Below are 20738 nucleotides of genomic sequence, written 5' to 3' on the forward strand. Positions count from 1 at the left end.
TTTGGATTATAACATATACAGTAAATCCTCTATAGTCGCAAAAAGGTCGTACACGATGAATGCAAGAAAATATCTCCTCCACTCTAGTAATCTGATCTCGGCTCGGGTATATCGGGGTAAACCACTACTAATGCGACGCGGAGAGACGCAGTCGCCGGCACAGTTCAAAGGCCTGCGCGCCCTCGCAATGTAATACCGATAATATAAAAATCTTTTTATTATTCTTATTTTTTTATGAAACTTTCACCACTATATTTGTGGCACTTTTCTGATTAAAATAAGACCAAACACGATATAATTTCAACTGTATTTAGTGGTTTAATTGACGATGAAAGTTTCGGGCGCAAGGAAAGACAGAGTATGGGGAAGAAAGAGACGCGGAGAGTTGCAATCGCTTCGGCCGCGGCCGCGCGCGGTTTCTCTTTACATACAGTTACTCGAATTAATATTCGAACGCTCTGAAAAAGACGACAACTTTTTTAATATTGTACTATACGATTTGAACTTTTTTTAGAAGCTAGAGCAATTAGTTTACTACTTACGGGATGTGAAAAGAAATTTTTTCAAAAATAGCAATTGATCAGGATTGTAGACAAAATACTAAAAGTTTAATTTTACAACTTTTTTATGTGGGCCTACATATATTGAAAATTTATAAAATACGTTTTGTAGATCTGTGTCAATTTAACATATTCTAAAAATTTATACTAACTATTATACAAACTATTATAGCTGTTATATTAGGGCTATTATACAAACGTTTAAATATGGCAAAAATTTCAGATTTTCACTTACATCACAAATTACATCGTTCAATGCCTGTCGCTTTTTTCCGCATCAACCGATATCGATGAAACTTTCACAGTGCATATAATTGACACAGACCTACAAAGCGTACTTTTTAAATTTTCAATATAGGCCCACATAAAAACGTTGTGAAATGCAACTTTTAGTATTTTCTCTACAATTCCGACCAATTACAATTTTGGAAAAAATTTCTTCTGACATCCTGTAGTAAACTAATTGCTCTACCTTCCCAAAAAAGTTCAAATCGTATAGTAGAACGTTAAAATAGTCATATTCTTTTTTAGAGCGTCCGAATGTTAATTCTAGTAACTGTAGCTGTCCTTCTCTACGTTCGGCTCGGTCTTTGAAGCTCAAAAAAATAGTGTCCTTCAACTCCTCGAGGCTTTTGCGACTATAGAGGATTTACTGTAGTTTTATTTACAAAATTACGTAAACAAGATTTGACGAAAATAAAGTAGGTTTTACGTGAAGTATTTTATTAAATAATAAATAGTTCTGAAGTTAAAATTTCAAACGAAACACCCAGCGCATTTTGCTCACTTAAGTGTCACACAATACCCTATATCCCCTGAGTCTGCACCTTATCATGCTTTCAATTTCGATGGTACCGTGAAAGCAGCAAGAAAAAGGAATTATTTTTGTAGATGAGAAAATTCAAGATAGAAAAGTGTAATCACTTGAAACTTCTTGTCTCCAGAGTCACCTTTGGAACTGTCTTTTTCGTTATTTTACAAATCCTGCAAAGTTTTATCAAAATCGGAAGAGGACAGTTGGACGATATCCTTTGTGGTTTTCATTTTCATTCTCAACCCATTCAGAGTCAACGTGAGATGGAAAAAAGAGACAGTTATTTCTGCAACTGTACCTTTCCAGATAGTGATCTCACCAGCGGGTATGACTGTATCTATATTGTGTACCCTTTTGTTGCTCTGGAGGAGCTTTGACTAAAGACAACAAAAATAATATTTGAGCGCTGATGCTTTTAGAAAGTTTTACAAACCAACGTAACATGTACACCAACTTGAAACCTTATGGTTTTGTCTATCAATCTTTGAAGAATAACAACTGCCGCAGATGTAACGGGCCGTTCATAAAGTAAACTAATTAACCACGTCTCGAGATTTTTTACATTTCTCTGGCAAAGTCATTCATTAATGTTAAACTTTTTCCATTTAACATAGATTTCCTTAACAATTGAAATTATGCCACGGAATGACAAACTTTTAACTTATTTTTTAATTTATTTCATTAATTTTCTATACTTTTTTTTATATTTTTCTACCAAAGCACTTGGTTAATGTTAAACTTTTTCCATTTAACATAGATTTCCTTAACGATTGAAATTATGCCACGGGGGGAATGATAAACTTTTAACTTATTATTTAATTTATTTCATTAATTTTCTATACCTTTTTTATATTTTTCTACCAAAGCACTTGGTTAATGTTAAACTTTTTCCATTTAGAATAGATTTCCTTAACAAGAACGTCAAAAAATTGTAATTTTAATATTTCTCAACAAATGAGAGCGGCTAGAATAATAAAAACGTCTGCAGGTCTAAGTTATTGGTTAATATTCAATCTTAATAAAGACGCGTTCGCAATATTCTATTTGCATTCAGGCTATCAGCACGCGCGCCAGGCTCGAGCTTCCAAAATAATGAACCCGTCCATTTTATGAACAGATTCATGCTGCAAAGACCGGTGAATTATCAAAGCGTGCGTTGAAGCGCTTCGCTGAAGGCATCAAAAGGAACACGTATTTGTTCTTAGGTGTTGGGAGCATGGTAATTCAACTAAATGATCAAAAATAAATCGCAGCCTGTCTTTATGACACGTTTTAAGCAGTTTAGCAAGTAATTTTCCTGTGATCCCTACCTGCGTTGTCATTGTCAAAGAAGTTTTCGTTTCAACGCGATGACACTGTTGGATTAGTGATCTACAAAGAGCTAGTGGGGCGTTTCAGACTATAAAATTCAAACGAAGTTTAGCATAGTAATTAACAGAACGTCTAAAAAACTGTAAAAATATATTGCAAAATTTTCAGTTAACTGTATCTCATAAATATATTATTGATCAATTTTCCACTTACGTGTTTCTCTTTTCATAAAATTGTAAAACTGCATGAAGGACACTATTCAAAGAAGACATTGTTAGCTCAAATATTATTAACATGTTGTTCTAGAGTTTCAAACGTGGATTTAAATATTAGTTTGAAAATGCAGATCTGGGAACATATTATTTTAAATGAAAATAAGAAATAACCATTTGGAATAGTTTATATTGCATTGTTATTTTCAATACCGTTGTTTGAAGATAAAAATAATGTTGAATTATGAATATTGAATTTGTCGACAGAAATAATCTTGAAAATAATATGCAACATAGGGTGTCAGTATAAAACAGATGTTATAACACAGAATTTAAAGATGTTTACAGTTTATTCTCAGTCTGCATTTGAGTATATCAATAATGTTTATATTATAACGATGTTTATAATGCTCAGCAACTTTTAGCTGTTTGTTTCGATCTTTACGAGAGGCTAAACAGCTTCGACGCGTTGCCTTGCATTCTTGCTGACTAAACTGCAGGAGCGTTAATAGTTTCAAACGGCGCTTTCAGCATGTATCGAACCAATATGGACGGCTTTTCGATCGTGTAAGACCGGTAAGACTCGAGTCGATATTGTACGCTGTTGCAGCAGCCTGGGTCCGGCTTAGCAATAGATTAGAACATTACTGAAAGTTACAGAATACTCGGAAACTATAGTAACGCGTAAGTTCGATATTTCGAACATAATTTATACTCGAAAAATATTAAAACTTATTTTCCTGGAAATTATGCTTTCGTCGAGTACACTCGTCATCACTTAAAAACATGCTTAGGGGGTAGGGAGCTAAAAAGAAGTCTCTTGGAAAGAATGTGGGGTCACGCCCCGATTACATGTATTTTCTAGCGGAATATTGACAAAGTGGTCACACACACTACGTAGCGTGTTCATCAGTAGACAGCAGATTTTATGCATTTATAACAAAAACGAGTAGGTGTAACTTAAAATAGTAGAAACATTGGAAGAACTGGATTTTTTAAAACTATAAATCATATTAAGGGTGTAGACTCGTTTTTCCAGGATTGCAAGAGTGCGGGATGCGCGTTCTAATTTCTCGATAACACAAAAATGGGGTTTTTCAGTAGTCACAAACGCTAGATAAAAGATCGATGTAGGCCGCTATCACCCTCAAAAATCCTATTTTTTCGTTTACGAGGGGTACAGTTAGGAGCAAAACTGATCACACATGCTTTACATCAGAATAACTTTTTTATGAATGGGCGAAACGACTTCAATTTCTCTGTAAGGCTAGAAGAATTAATGCTAGAAAAAATGCATTCGAACGGAATTGTGAAAAACGGTGATAAAAATTGATTGTTACAACTTTTTTAGCTGGACCAATAACGAAAATTTGAAAGATGTGTTTGGTCAACTCGTATAAATTATATACGCTCTGAAAATTTCATTGAAATTGGTTAATTGGTTTACGAGTTATAAACGATCAAAAGTGGTACAAAGGTCGAAAATCTTGGAAAATTGCAATTTTTAACACTGTTGATCGTTTATAACTCGTAAACCAATCAACCAATTTCAATTTTCAGAACGTATATAGTTTATACGAGTTGACCAAACACATCTTTTAAATTTTTGTTATTGGCCCAGCAAAAAAACTTGTAAAAATCAATTTTTACTATTGTTTTTCACAATTCCGACCAAATGCATTTTTTCAACATATTTTTTAGACGTCAGTTACTAAACTAATTCCTCTATCCTTACAGAAAAATCGAAGTCGTCTGGTCCATTCATAAAAAAGCTATTCTGATTCAAAGGGTGTGTGTGATCAGTTTTGCTCCAAACTGTAATTTGATTTATTCGGAAGCATACAACTGCGCATGTACCTATTTTCATAAAGCTGTGACTGTGAATAATGCAAGTTACACCTCATAAACCTAAAAATAGGATTTTCTAGGGCGATCGGAGCCTAGATTGATCTTTTATCTAGCGCTTATTTTGACTACTAAAGACTCCCATCTTTGTATTATCGAGAAATGAGAACGCACATCCCGCACCCTTGCAATTCTGGAAACGGGTCCACCATCTTAAGAGAGAAAATAAATTTCTATTTGACTACAGTTTGCTGCAATTCAGGTAGAACAATTATATTTTGCATAAAGATCCGCTGTCTAGTGATCAGAGCTTAAACATTAGGACTACGAAAGCATCAATGTTGGAGATTCCCCTTCCCCGTGTCGTCTCAAGAGACTTCTTTCCAGCTCTCAATATGTAATAGTTTCATAGAAAAGTTTACTATTAATTATTAAAGGGTAATATTAAAAATTGTGTTAAAATATTTTTAACGCTAAACCTACCGAGCACTAAAAGCGATTAAAATGTTCCACCTTACAAAAATGGCACGGCTCTATTTATTTAGATTTTGTGCAATTTTTTTTACAATATGTGCTTGGATAAAGAAGTTTATCGAATCAATTTCCATGTAAGCAACTTCATAATTTGAAAAATATAAAACCAGTCATTTGACCTGCAATGGTAGGTTTAGTGTTAAGAAATAGTTTCACAGAAAAATTGAAACACCGAATGCGTGTTGTGTGGATAACGAAAAAATTGTAAATTTCAGGTGGATATCTTCGGGCTCGTACACGGGTGGCTTCGGCAAAGACAGGAAGCAGAAAAGACCGGAAGGCTGGATCACCTCCGTGGAATGTCTTCGAGCGCCAAGCGGCTGGTGCAGTCGCTTAGGGGCCGCAGCGGGGGTGGCAGAGGCAACGGCGGTGGTCGCAGCGATGCTGGCGGTGGGGAAGGCAGTGGCGGCGGTGGCGGTGGTGCCAGTAGCACCAGTGCAACCAGATTGTGCCATTCTGATAACAGCCTTGAGCTCAATCAAATCTCGGTGGTCGGTGACACTATCGCTACAACACCCTGCCACTGCGGCGGTCTCAAGTATGACAGGAGGCAAGCACTGTTCAGTATTGCCGACTGGGTGCCCGACACACCGGCGTACAGACTCCATTCGGGTCAGTGCCTTTCTTTTATTCACCGAATTTTACTCCACAGGCTTCAGCGTGGTCGTCGACATTAACTCTGTCGCACTGCGCAGTGCGCTGAAAATTCCATTTTCTAGATTACATTACTCGAAAATTGTACAGGGTGTATAAAAAGTAATGGTCATCCGTCCTAGGGGTGAATCTACTACACCTCTGGATCGGTGGACATTTGTAAGCCGCAAAATTGTTTATAACAAAGAAAATTGTTGTTAAAGTTTTTTGTTTACATCAACGCCTTCTACTCATCGAAAAGAGAAAATGTTTGAAAGGAGCCATATGTCGCAAACAAATAGTTATTGATATATTAGCTGTGAAAGTTTTTGCAAAATTTGATTGTGTGGAATTATACGTATAGACAAAAGCCTACTACTACAGTCGACACGTCCGTGTCGATGAGACAGAACAAGACCAAGATGCAGCTTGCATAATTTCTTACACTGCCAAAAACCACGAAAGTGTTCTGAGGAGTAGTTTTGAAAACCACAATTAAAATTATCAGTAGCATTTAAATTTACATTATTAGTTTAATTTCAAGAAAGTGGAAAAATTAACCCCTTGCCCTACGACTTATTTTACGCTTTTAGTGATTAGAACTTTTTTGTAGTTCGTACAATTTCCTAGAGAATTATATATTCTCCAATAGCTGTAAATTAACAAAACCAAAATAGAAGTTTATCTCGGTTCAACCCCTTGCCCTACGATTTATTTTACAGTGTCAGTGATTAACGCTTTTTTGTAGATCGTAATTTCCTAAAAAAAGAGAAAATTTATGTCTATTGTATGCCTACATGTTCTCCAATAACTGTACATTAACGAAATCAAAATAGAATTTTATTTCGGTTTAAAGGAAATTATTAACATACATTTTTATCAAAATCTTTTCAGAATCTTTATCACGAGCCAGACATGATATTGTAGGGGAAGGGGTTATACAAACTAACATCAATTCCCCCTGGAAACCATGCAACATTTGTTTTGAAAAATTATATGATACCATACGAAAAATGACTTCCAAGTTGCCCTGCATACTTCAATTCCTTCCCCTACAGTATCGTGTCCGAATCATGATGACGATTCTAAACTTCGTCTAATAAATACAGGGTGCGTCGCCAAAATCCGGACAAATTGAACATTTTTTTCAAACATAATTTTTTTTTCAAAAATGGCGGAATTAAAAATTTTTTTTTTCGGAAATTGTTTGTTGGTTCTTCAAGAATACATTTATTCGATATAGCCCCCTTCTGCTTTAATAACCGCCTCCATTCTCGTCCTGAAACGGTGGCATGCCCGCTTCAAGGCGTCACGGTCCATTTCGGCGAATGCTGCTTCAATGGCGGATTTCAACGACGCGACGTTTGCACGTCTGGATTTGTTAGAGACCCTTTCAACAACGCTCCATACATAAAAGTCCAAAGAATTTAAATCGGGTCTGTTGGGAGATCAAAACTCCTTAATCTGATGCGTCCAGCAGCACTGTTTCGTAAGGAACACGAGAGCAAGTTACAGCGCGTTCAACTCGCTTTGCCCTGGCAGCATCAGAAAGTATCTGTCTCACTTTAATTGTGTAGGACATGTAGCGGAGGTCCTCCTCGAAGATTCGACGCATAGTTTTTTCACTAATGCCGACGACCGATGACAATTTTCGGGTCGACTGTCCTGGATCCTGAAAAATTAGCTCCTGAACCCGTTCGATGATGTCCGACGTCCTGACAACGCTTTCCTTGGAGTGCGACTTCCTTGCCGGTGTTTCAGAACCTTCGCTGGACATCTCCGACTCATTATATTTTGCAATAACGTCATAAGCCGTCGATCTCGGGCATCCGAAGAATCGAATAATTTCTGTCGCTGAGCGACCAGCGCGCACGCTTTCGATGATAGCGACTCTTCGATTGTATTCTGCGTTAGCTTTCAACATTGCGATCGTTTTGAGGTTATCAACGAATAGTAGATGCATCAAGCTATTTTTGAAGCCAAGAGCGACATCTGTAAGTGGTATAGAACGGCGGGAAATTCAAATTGAATTTTGTCCGGATTTTGGCGACGCACCCTGTATGTATGCTACTAATTTCCTTTAACCCGAAATAAAATTCTACTTTGGTTTTGTTAATGTACATCTTTAGGGTATGTATGAGCCCCAGTTTACCATTCAACTTTGTTCGTTTGTGTTAAAATCGATGGCATAGTTTTCGAGATATTGAGCTGTTAAGAGTTATGTGGGCTACCCTGTATGAGCAAACAATAGATATAAATTTTCTCCTTTTTTAGGAAATTATACGAACTACAACAAAATTCTAATCACTGGAACCGTAAAATCAACAATTGTGTGTGATTTTATCATCGATCGAGTAGTATTCCTTGTCAGCATGTAGCCTTGAATAAGAATAAGACCATGGTACACGATCAAAGTAGTGGTTTCACCCTATTTCACCAACCTTGCTCCAATAGTGTTCTGCAATAGACAGGTTCGAACAAACTTTTCGGCAGATCTGTTATAGACACGCCCCGGGCCCGATAGAGCTTGAATCACATTGGAGCCAAAACAATCATGTTTTTGCCGGCACAGTCCGTTTAGACTGTTAAACCGTTTACCCTAAACCGAAGCATTCACGAAATTGTGTCTGAAATACCAACCACTTTGGTACCACTCCGCTCAACATTTATTTGTAATAGAATGGACGCGTTTCGGTATCTACTTTGATCTTAGGCATCCACAGTTCTGGGTAAAGGCGAAGCAGAAAATTGAGCCACGGATGACTGAGAAGTGACGCAAGTCCAATCAAACTCGACCGCCACAGAGCTATACCAAGTTTCATGACCTGCGATCTATACACGGTGGTATAGCTCGGTGCGTATGTTATCGTGCACGAGTATGCGATTATTTAACACAGCCAGATCAACAAAATATTAACGAGCAGGAAAATTAAACCGAGTGGAGTTGAAACACTTGTTGCAATGTGTTCGAAAGTTCGAACATAATTCAGTATCACAAACAAACTTTTGTTATGTACGATTATGGATATAAATGTTTATTTAATAGTTTCCAAATCCGTTTCCAAGTGAGCACAATAAATACCTGAAAGTTTAAGACTTACGTAGTCGACTTTTCTAGATTTAATTAAATGTGTCGAACAATTTATTTATTACAGAGCAGTATAAAAATTATAAAAAGAGTATATAGCGATTTTTAAACATTCTTTGGCAATTTTTGAAACCGTTTACTTATGTTTAATATACAGTCAGCGGCAATAATAAGTGGACACCCTTAAAAATCGCATAACTTTTTCGAAATTGGTCCAAAGGACTTGAATTTTTTTAAGATGTTAGACCGGCTAGTTCGCTAGAGAATAGGTAAACAAAAATTTATTACGATTGCAATTGGTAGGAATTATACAGAATTTTAAAAAATGATGTTTTGTCAACGTTTTTATCTGGGCCTGTAACGATAATAGAAAAAATGCGTTTGATAGATTTCGGTAACTTATATGCATACTGAAAATTTCATCGAAATCGGTCAACATTGCAATGAGCTACAAACGTTTAAAGATTATCACGTAAGGGCAAAATGCCCTGGCAAGGCTGAAAATCTGCGACTTTCACCCTTAAGCTCTCATCTTTAAACGTATCTAGCTCATTGCAATGTTGACCGACTTCGATGAAATTTTCAGTATGCATACAAGTTACCGAAATCTATAAAACGCATGTTTTAAATTATCGTTACAGGCCCAGATAAAAAAGTTGACAAAACATCATTTTTTAAAATTTTGTATAATTCCTACCAATTGCAATCGTAATAAATTTTTGTTTACTTATTCTCTAGCGAACTAGCCATTCTAACATCTTAAAATAATTAAAGTCCTTTGCACCAACTTCTAAAAAGATATGCGATTTTTAAGGGTGTCCACTTATTATTGCCGCTGACTGTACTTGAGTCAGTAGTAGCTACATTGTCAAACAGTAACACTGTGCATTTTAGAGCACTGTAAAACGATAAAATTTGTAAAGCTATATCAAAAAAGATAAAAGAAACTATATTTGCTAGATATTTCAGCGGCCTCTCAAAATATATAAATGTGGGGATATTTTTAAAAGGTACTATACTTAACCGAAGATATTTTCATGCACAAGAGAACCTGTTGAAGTAGCGATCGTCAGTTTTTGTGCAACTTCGGCAGCAAGTAGTTCTCACGAAAATATTTTCTTTATCTGTCGATATTCCTGCCGAAGGGGTGAAATCAGCCTGAAAGTTCTCGCGGTGAGAAGCATGAATGAATATTTTGGAAAGAGGTTAAAATATTATACTAGAGCTAGAAGAAGATGGCTAACGTGTATTTTTTAGAAAATAATTTAACTGTGGAAATTCGAAAAATTTCCATGTTTTTTGTAGACTGCATTAGAAAATGGTCTTTTTGGTGATTTTTCTGGTAGAGTGTTTGTCCACTTCACTCGATGACGATTATGCAAACCTGAAACCGTTCGATGGAGAGGAATAAAGAGTGAAACTTGTTTTCACTTTGCTGTGGGGAATTATTTGCGCGGAGAAGTTTGTAATGCCGCTACTTTCTGGAATTTTCATCAGACTAATGCTACGCGTCAATTTGCGAGTTTCGGTGCTGAAAGGAACTCTCGGGAGCGAACTCTGTTGCGAACATAAACCTGAGACTCTCTCTCTCTGTACCGAAAAGGCTATCAGACAGATGTCGTTTTTAAGTTACACATCTCGTAAGTGGACACGCTTGTGCTTTTATAGCTGGAGACCAAGAAGTCCTAATAGTCCATACGCGCAGTGGAACCTCCATCATGCGAATTAATTGCAGGACAAAAGTGTTCGTGTGAGAAAAGTTTCACGTGATAGAACAATAAAAGCATTCAAGACATAAAAAGATGGGGTCCAGCAGGATAAACATTTCATTTTTCACTTTTTTTTTTGCTGCTAAACAGTGTTCTTTGTCTGAAACACTATTCTGTAAAATTTCGGATCTCTACCTCTCCGTTTAGGGGTAACATGGCGGTGAAGTCCTAAACTTTGCCATTTATTTTTTCAGTTATCACTTATGATATTTAAGTGAAATCAAAGGGAAATGGAGATACAAATTAGCTTTGAACGGGATATATTTCTCAGAATTATACAGGGTGTCTCAGCTGAAGAAGACCACCTAAATATCTCCTTTATTTATAATGGCACAAAAGATATTTATGGCATAATGTAAATGGTATCGAAGGAGGAATATCATAGAAGGACAATTTCTTTTGTCCGGTTATTTTTGTTCACAGTTTTTTCAAAGTCATCGTTATTTTTTTATCGGGAAAACTAATTTTTTTATTCCATCTTATAGCGGCTGAAAAAATACATTTCAATATGCTTAAGTCATTAACAAGATGAAATAAAAATGAAATTAGTTTTCCCGATGAAAAATAACGATGACCTTGAAAGAACTATGAAAAAATAATAGGACGAAAAAAATTGTTATGGTATTTTTACTTCGAAACCATTTAAATTATGCCATAAATATTTTTTTTGTGCCATTAAAAATAAAGGAGATATTTAGGTGGCCTGCTTCAGCTGAGACACCCTTATATCAGTTATTAGGGGTTGCAAGAAATAATTGATTTTCCAGGAGTGGTTTTCGCAAACAACTCTTTGAGTGACCACCTTAAAAATCACGAATAATATAAAGATGCAAACTAGCTTTATCCGGGATATTTTCTTGTTCATTAAATTTTCAAAGCAGTTTGAGGGGTCGTTGTAAAGGGGATGCTTCAATATTAAAATCTGTGGTAGACTCAGTCGCGAAAACATTTTCCATCCTTTTTAGAGACGTTTCAATTTGCAACATCTTCGGTAAGAAACGAATCCTCAGTTCCCCATCCATCATGTCACGCAAAAACATTTTAGGAAAAAATGAATGATAGATCACGAAAGTAGAGGCTTAAACCTTTGAAATGAGCACAGATTTATTGTCTTACGACATTTTCGTACATTTGCTTAAAACTATTGTGTTTAACTAGACTGCCGAAAAATTGGACAATCAAAAATAGTGAAAAGATGAAAAGTGTTAATGTCAATTTACTAAAATTGTTAAAGAAAGAACTTCCTGCTTGTCTCTTGTTTCTTACAATTGATGCACAATAAAGATCCACAGGCTAGTCATAAAATTAGTGGCACTGAATATCAATTTGTTCTGAGATTAATTAAATTATAAGGTGAGTTGTGCAAACTTTATTATCTAGCAACTAATAACATCTATTAATAACTCTGATCGTTCACACGAATGATAGAGTCAAAGCTCGATGAAGATCTGTAATAAACGTTGCTACAAAATTGTCCTTGACCTTGACTTTCAAGGACAAATTATGTTTTATTGCATGATGCGTAGAATGCAATGCAATAAAACAAATTTGACAATGAAAGTCAAGGTCACGGACAATATTGCGGCACCTTGTACAAGACACAAGAAGGCTGCTCTTTACTTTACCGGACACAAAATTTGTGCCTTTCTCCTATAAATTATTATGTATTTGGTATGTAATCCAGTAGATTTTACCCGGGGATCCTGCAGATCGAAGTTTCTATCCTGTAAGATCAATGGTTCAGGAGTTATACTTGCTTAATGTTGAGCATTTTCAGTGTTTTTGACAGGTCTGGGTTAGCTTCTTGTAAATATTTTCCACGATATTTCTTCCTTAAACATTTTTTGACATATTTTCTCTGTGTTAGCGATATTACTGTGTGTCCGTGCTGCCATCTAGCGGTTCTGTTCGGTTAGCGGCGCGCGATCGTCACTACAAACCAATATGGCGGCGTCCTTACCTGTCAAAAAACACTGAAAAATGCTCAACTTTAAGCAAGCATAACTCCTGAACCATTGATCCTGCAGGATCGAAACTTCGATCTGCAGCCGCCCCGGGTACAAATCTACTGGATTACATACCAAATACATAATAATTTATAGGAGAAAGGCACAATTTCGAGTCCGGTAAAGTAAAGTTTACCCCGCAAAAATTTCACGGGACAGTGAACGTGCTAGACAACGACGATTTTTCCAAAAACGTGAACTTAGCGTGCCAATACTTTTTGGAGCCACTGCGAGTAATCGCCGATGGCGACTTTGTCGACGCGCAGGGGTGTCCATAGAGAAGAATAGGTGGAGTGATGAGGGGAACAATAGAATAGGGGACGAAGACAGTTCCGAGTTCTGAGAGGAGAAAAATTTCGGAAGCAGCGCGCATCAGTCGCTCCCATTCAAAGATGTCGAGGATTCGGCTTGCGAACATTTAGCCGAGGGTGGGGATGTTCGGAAGTGGCTCGAGGACTTCGAAGAAACCAGCGAAATTTGCGGAGCGCGTACAATCATTTACGCAAAGAACTTGCCGCGAGGGTGGGCGAAAAACTTTTTGTGCGGCACGATAAGTGCGCGCCGTCGTAGAACCGACCGAGAGCGGCCGCTGATTAATGGACTCGCCAAGGCTGTCATTAGTAAAGCTATTCAGGGAGAGTTGCCCCGAACGAAGAACCACAGTGGGAAGACGTATCGCGAATGTGTCCATCAACGCGGAAATTACGAGTCATGCAGACATCTCGCTGAAACCGAAGACACGAAGCAAACGAACTGCGCAAACTGATTCTCGAGAAATTCTTAATATGTATGCTCACTATGTATTAAATAGTTGAAGTGCGAGTGGTGTATGCATTAGGTTTGCAAATAAGTTCTTTCCCCTATTTTTCCAAATTTAAGATTGTATTACATAAATCAGGCACTAGATTACGTCTCAAAGTAATCACCCTCATTCTCTATAACCTTTCCCAACCTGATGGGTAAATTATAAATTTCATCCTTGAACAATGACAGCTGCTTGCTGGTTTTGAAATCATCGATACATTTTCGGATATTTCGCCCATCCAATTTCTTCATAAATGCATAATGACGCAGTCTAATAATAAATTTAGAATCATTTTAAAGCACCAGCATTTATTTCACCTAGGATACTTATGCATGGAGACAAACAACTCGGAGATAAATAATCAAGAATCGAGGGAAATAATCAAAATGTACATTATTAGACTGCGGATCTTTATGAAAAATAAAAAATGATTGATTGCAAGAGACAGGAGCCAAATAAAGATTTCATCCTTCTTTTAATTATCTTATTAAGGTGAAACTCGTACACTGGTGGCCTTAAATCTTTTTAATACTTCCTCCGTTTTAAATTGTACGTAAACATTTTTGTCATAAATGCATAAAATCCGCATTATATTCCAAAATAAATGTTCTATTTTTGAAAATTCATTTCCCTTCAGAATATAGTCATATCTAAACGGATATTTGTTTGTAATCGGAATCCGGTTAATCGAGGCCCTACTGTAGCTTGTGAATGACGCGACAAGTATTCAAGATTAGAAAAGAAACCATTGCAGTGCGTGGCAATGGAAGCAAATAAAAATAGCGACCAATATAGGAATCCGGATAAAAGGGGAATTTCGAATAATAAAAGGCAGTGGTGCAATAGCGGCGAGGATCCACGACAAACTGTCTATTTCGCGCATATGGGGACAAAGCGTTTCCAATATAGGAGATTCATATTTACGGCGGACAACTGCAAGAAAGCACGAACGAGTAGGTCAGCTTGCTGAAGAATAGAATCACGTCTGCTTAAAGTATTTACAACACTGTTCGAGTAAATAAGTATTTTGAATGCTCCGTCCGGGCAATTGTTACAGACATTATTTTACTCAAAGAAAATATTACTTCTTGGACAGACGATTTTACACACTGAAATGATCATCAAAATTCTCGTACACATATACAGTGGATCCGAAAAGTATTCAAACACATTTCCGATTCTCGAATAAGATAATTTCGTCAAAAAAAAAAAAAATAGTACAACCATAAACCTGGATTAGTTTTAAAGCTCGAAGCCTCTACTTTTGCAACGCAGTGTTCATTTTTCCCTAACATATTTTTACATGATGCAGCAGGTGGTAAACTGAAGACCCATTTTCCTAAAAATGCTACAAATTCAAACGTCCCCAAAAACTTCCAAAAATTTTTCTTGTTGATGAAATTTTCATAGATTTGAAGAGTGAAGCCTTCTCTTTGCAACGGCTCCTTAAAAATTGATGTACGATTTTTTTCTACTGTTTTATGCACCAAACGTGGGCAACAAATTCGATCGTGTATATTATTCACTATTTCATTTTGATCCAATAACTATTACACAGAAAAATATATTTTGTGCATGTATAAATAATTGTTAGAGTACATCGCAAGCTGCGAGTCTAAACAAACTGTAGGTTAGACGATTTCATTGCAGTTTTTATTGATTGCAAACAGGATTTTTAAGAGCCCCAGACTCTCCAGGTATTCGTGTTGAAATTCCGACGGAAATCTCGAATTGTCACGGCAGATAAAACTGAGAGTACCCCGTGACCAAAGCGGAAAAACAGTTTTGTGGAACAGATTGAAAAAGACCGAATTTGCGGAGACGTGAGTGTCGTGGATGGCGAGAAGATTTAAGAAATTGTATCTTGCCGTTTTATTGCGGGTAGTCTCGCATCGCCAAGATCTCTTGGACAGCCAGTAAACGGACGAAGTTGAAAAGAAGCTCGCACATTTTCCGGTGAAAAAGCAACACCTATCACGGAGACGTGTACGCCTGCACTCAGATTTTCCGGCAATTACGAATAGTCAAGAAGACTTTCCGAATCTCGCAGCAGCTGCAAGATTTTTTGTTAGTTGCCGGCTACGTCTGCTTCTTCTTTCGCGTGGCATAAAGATTAAAATTTATTTATTTCTACATTGGTTTTCTCACATGTGCTTAGTCACTTTTAACTTTTTGAAGAGTTTTATTTAATTTTATCTCTACACATATTATTTTACATTCCATTTAATTTTATCTCTCTACACAGATTATTTTACATTTCTTTTAATCCTATCTACACAGATTATTTTACATTCCATTTAATTCTATCTACACAGATTATTTTACATTCCATTTAATTCTGTCTACACAGATTATTTTACATTTCATTTAATTCTATCTACACAGATTATTTTATTTTCATTATTTTATTTTCGTTTATTAATATCTACTGTGAAAGTCCACATAGTAGGGTTGTAACATTCTCTTGCAATTTCTCCTTACATCAAAACGAAATTAGCGATTTTTAATTTGAATTATTAATTTTGATAAGTCGGGACTGACGCATTGAAACTTATAAATTCTTTTAATCGGACTCCTGCATCTACCAATTTTTAGCATAAATGCATAAAATCCGAAACCTAATTATAATAAACAGGAAGATCGTGTCAAAGTTCGAAGTCAATCGGATGAATATTATAGAAGATACTTACCAGGTTTAAAAGTCTCACTTTGCGCAAAACAAGCTTTAAAGTTTCAATTTGTTACTTCGTTGATCCGAGACAAGATCCCTAAACCAACTCATTAATGAAATAGTGAAAATCTTCAAATTCAGAAAGTATCAGAACAGAAAAATGATTTTTTTTTAATTTTCAAAGTGAGATCTTTAACTCGTTTTACTTGCTTTCACACAGTTCTCAACATATTTTTCACAAAGTGAAAAGAGGTAAATTTTTCGGTAATCCGCAATTATAAATTTGTTAAACGCGAATTCGTATGATTCAGTTCCACATTCGTCGGTTCATTTTTATATCGGAATCAGAAGGTACGACAAAATTGGAAGTAATTTGGATCGCGTATTATTTGGTTTTATTTCGGCCGGGAATCCGCTGCAACGCAATCATTTCATCAAACTCTAATAAAAAATGACAATTTTAATTTTGATTCGTGTATGAGGTTTTCCGCGTACGCGATTTATTGCACTTTACTGCCCGCTGGCGGTAGCAAACTGTTCTCTCTCTGTTATTCTGCATCCCCTATGTGTGCTGCGCTTCGTCCCCTTATTGAATGGTTCCGACGCGGATCTATTCAGGCATAAAACAATTCTCCGTCAATATCTGCACGTGTAAATCATATCCGAAAATAGCGATTTATACCGTGAGACGATTCTGATCGGATACTGAAAGACTTAACCGCAAATTAATGGGAATTAATTTAATCCGCGTGAACTCTACGCATGTCTACTATGTCTGCAAATCAATGACATTTAATCATTCATTTACCTACAAACAAATATATTTTCTCCCATTTTTAAATGTTTGTCACTAATTTTTATCACGAATTCATCAAATCCGCAATAGTAAAAAAGTAAAAATACGTTTCTTATATGTATAGTGAGTAATATTGTCTTACCTTAAATTTTTCTGTACACTGTAAAAAAATGTGTAGGGAACGAAAGTTTTAAATTACAATGTACCTCTTTTTTAAATAACTTCGATACATTGTAAATGATATAACCAGACTCCGGATGTTTATGCTAAATAAAAAGTTTGCGCATCGATTGCAAGACGCAGGAACTAAATATAAATTTATATTCTTCATTAATAATTTTAATGTGATGGCAATCATATATTAATTCTCTCAGAATCTTCTAATATTTTCACTGTTTTAAATTGCACTTGTTAATTTTTGTTATAAATGCATAAAATCCGGAGTCTAGCTATAACAATGTTCCTAAATTTTTCTAATGTGTTCATTTTTATCATAAACACTTAAAATTTTTCGGAATTTCCTAAAAAATTTTGTCGCATTAAATTTCGTATAAAATCATTTTTTCTTTATTTCTACAAGTGTGAGTCAGTATCACAATTATTACACTGCAGACTTTCGTAAAAGAAAAGTGATTAAGTGGAATATAAAACTGCAATCCATTAAAATGTTGAAATAAATTTCCATAAAAATCCACAGTATAATTACTGCAATTACCAGGAGAGCAGTTTAAGATTGCAACAGCAGTACGCGACTGTATATCAAGTGGTAAAATTTATTGTCACACCGAACTCACAAAGGCTCATTAATATTGATCCAAAAAGTGCCGCACTGTCCGCTGTAAATGTTCCACGTCCACAGCATAACACGGATGTATAATTCAATGGATGTGGAAGCTGCTTAGTGAACGGACCACTAGCATGTATTTTAATGTTACACTATAATACACATTAGTATAATGGACATTACCTCGATGCCCTTGCGACCACAGCATAGTTTATCTATACCTTTTTCCCTAATTAATGCTGCCCGGTATAGTGGTAAAGAACGTAATCGAATAATTACATCGTAGACACAATAATAAACGTAGTTATGTCGTTAAAATAAACGAAGTTACATTATTGGAGCTGCGACGTAATTTCTTTGCCGTGGCTATGCGATTATTGCAGGGTGAATAATTGGAATATTAAAGCCAGGCAAGAAATCATTTTAAGAAATTTTGTGTAGGATGGGGTTGGTACATATCTTTATATAAACAGCTTGTACATCTTGTTGGACATCTTCCTGTACATCTTCCTGTACATCTTGCTGTACATCTTCCTGTACATCTTGCTGTATATCTTGTTGAACATCTTGTTTTACAGCTTGTACATCTTCTTATACAACTTCTAGTACGTCTTCTTGTAAATCGTGTTTTACAGCTTGTACATATTCTTGTACATCTTCTTGTAAATTGTGTTTTACAGATTGTACATTTTCTTGTACATCTTCTTGTACATCTTGTTGTACATCTTGTTGTACATCTTGTTGTACATCTTGTTGTACATCTTGTTGTACAGCTTGTACATATTCTTGTACATCTTCTTGTAAATTGTGTTTTACAGATTGTACATTTTCTTGTACATCTTCTTGTACATCTTGTTGTACATCTTGTTGTACATCTTGTTGTACATCTTGTTGTACATCTTGTTGTACAGCTTGTACATATTCTTGTACATCTTCTTGTAAATTGTGTTTTACAGATTGTACATTTTCTTGTACATCTTCTTGTACATCTTATTGTACAGCTTGTACATCTTGTTGTACATCTTGTTGAACATCTTGTTTTACAGCTTGTACATCTTGTTGAACATCTTGTTTTACAGCTTGTACATCTTCTTATACATCTTCTTCTACATCTTCTTGTAAATCGTGTTTTACAGCTTGTACATTTTCTTGTACATTTTCTTGTACATTTTCTTGTACATTTTCTTGTACATTTTCTTGTACATTTTCTTGTACATCTTGTTGTACATCTTGTTGTACATCTTGTTGAACATCTTGTTGAACATCTTGTTGAACATCTTGTTTTACAGCTTGTTTTACAGCTTGTACATCTTCTTGTACATCTTCTTGTAAATATCTTCTTGTAAATCGTATGTTACAGCTTGTACATTTTCTTGTACATCTTCTTGTACATCTTATTGTACAGCCTGTACATCTTCTTGTACATCTTGTTGTACAGCTTGTACATCTCGTACATCTTGTACAGCTAGTACAGCTTATACATTCACAACAAAAATGAGTAAATGGAAGATAATATAATTTCTAACTAATTAAAATTATTGAGATAAGAAATGTTTATGTTTGCTTCCCATGTCTTTAATTAGTACATTAATTAGCAAGGTTCGTTTTGCATAAAAATCTGCTGTCTACTTATATGTTCAGTTTACAATTTTTAAAAAACAATCGTCTAAATATCTCCTCACAGTAAATTCGTATTACATGATAATTAGACTGCAGATTTTTTTCTATGCAAAATAAAAATGTTAACGAATAGAAATTGATGCATAACTTCAGCGATTGAAGAAAAGTACAACAATATGCTTAAGCATCTACTGCTCATTTATGTTTGTCATAAATGCATGAATTCCTGTTATCATAATAACGCAATAGAGAATTTCCGAGGATAATCTTCGTCCGGAATCAATGGAGGTCAGGCCCGCATTCTTCTGTAATTTATTATTCCTTTTGGACGAGTTTCTGTGCCCACGTGCGCATTAAAAACGGAAGAGAAAAAAACACAGGCTGGCCGAATAAAAGCTTGCAGCGCACCGAGGACGCGAAGCTTTTCCTGCGGTTTAATTTTTGTCCGAGCAGCAGTTGCAGCTGATTATGCTCGAGCACTCAGCGCAAACCTGGCAGAGGCAGGACTCGATATCACGGAGAAAAAGCAGCAGTTTACGTTGCTGAGCGTGCACGTATACATAATATAAGCAGTAACGTGCCTCCTGAGGATCCCGCTAACACTGATGATAAGGGAGAAGTACTTTTCTCTGCAATTTGCCTACAGATGCTATCCGCGAATTATTTGCCCTCGCCACCATGCACATTTCTCCACTATCGCGCCTTGCAACGGCTATGAATCTATACGCGTTGGAGAATGGTGCTATGAAATGCACTATTCCTTCAGCGTCCATTTGTATTATGGATTTTTCAAACACAGCTTTTGTTGATAGAAAGTGCGTTTCTCAGCCTTCGACAAAAATCAAAACGAGGTTTCAAACTTTCAAATGTTCGTTTTGGATAACTGAATCAATTCCATGTGCTTTGACTTGGAGTAATGACGTCATAAAATTACGGTATGATTTTTTGTAATGAACTTCATATGTATTTGTAACCAATTTTATTAGGAAAGTCTCAATTATCGAAAAAGTTTCTACAAAGCAGATGACGAATAAGAAAATTTTTATTTCGTGTATTGTCTTAAAATAAATTATATAAAGGTATAAAATAGAGAGAGAGAGAGAGAGAGAGAGAGAGAGAGAGAGAGAGAGAGAGAGAGAGAGAGAGAGAGAGAGAGAGAGAGTAAAGTTTTTTTCATTTTGCTAGTATAAACTTTAATTAGACAATAAAAAATGTCACTTGTTGTTCCTTCCATAATGCATAAATTTATGTTACCTTTATGTTATCCAGGAATAGTTTCTGAAGTTGAAG

The 20738-nt window shown here is 35.9% G+C and overlaps 2 protein-coding genes across 10 annotated transcripts in view; one reads left to right on the top strand and one right to left on the bottom strand.

The window, feature by feature from the left end:
- LOC143213439 (cyclic nucleotide-gated channel alpha-3) overlaps positions 1–20738 on the top strand; it is a 299614-nt gene that overhangs the window by 57136 nt on the left and 221740 nt on the right. For all 9 annotated transcript variants that reach the window (XM_076433300.1, XM_076433299.1, XM_076433297.1 and 6 more), the window contains exon 3: positions 5492–5888. In XM_076433300.1, the coding sequence (XP_076289415.1) occupies positions 5576–5888 (313 nt within the window). In that variant the 5' untranslated portion in view covers positions 5492–5575. The remainder of the gene's footprint in view (positions 1–5491; positions 5889–20738) is intronic.
- LOC143213633 (uncharacterized) lies at positions 6698–18916 on the bottom strand. Its single transcript, XM_076433686.1, has 5 exons — positions 18906–18916; positions 18837–18850; positions 18426–18760; positions 18284–18374; positions 6698–7901 (listed from the first exon to the last, which is right to left on the bottom strand). Exons 1-5 carry the CDS (start codon positions 18914–18916, stop codon positions 7369–7371), a joined length of 984 nt encoding a protein of 327 aa, XP_076289801.1. The 3' UTR covers positions 6698–7368.

The sequence above is a fragment of the Lasioglossum baleicum genome, chromosome 11 (genome assembly GCF_051020765.1).
Source record: "Lasioglossum baleicum chromosome 11, iyLasBale1, whole genome shotgun sequence".
Taxonomy (NCBI): domain Eukaryota; kingdom Metazoa; phylum Arthropoda; class Insecta; order Hymenoptera; family Halictidae; genus Lasioglossum; species Lasioglossum baleicum.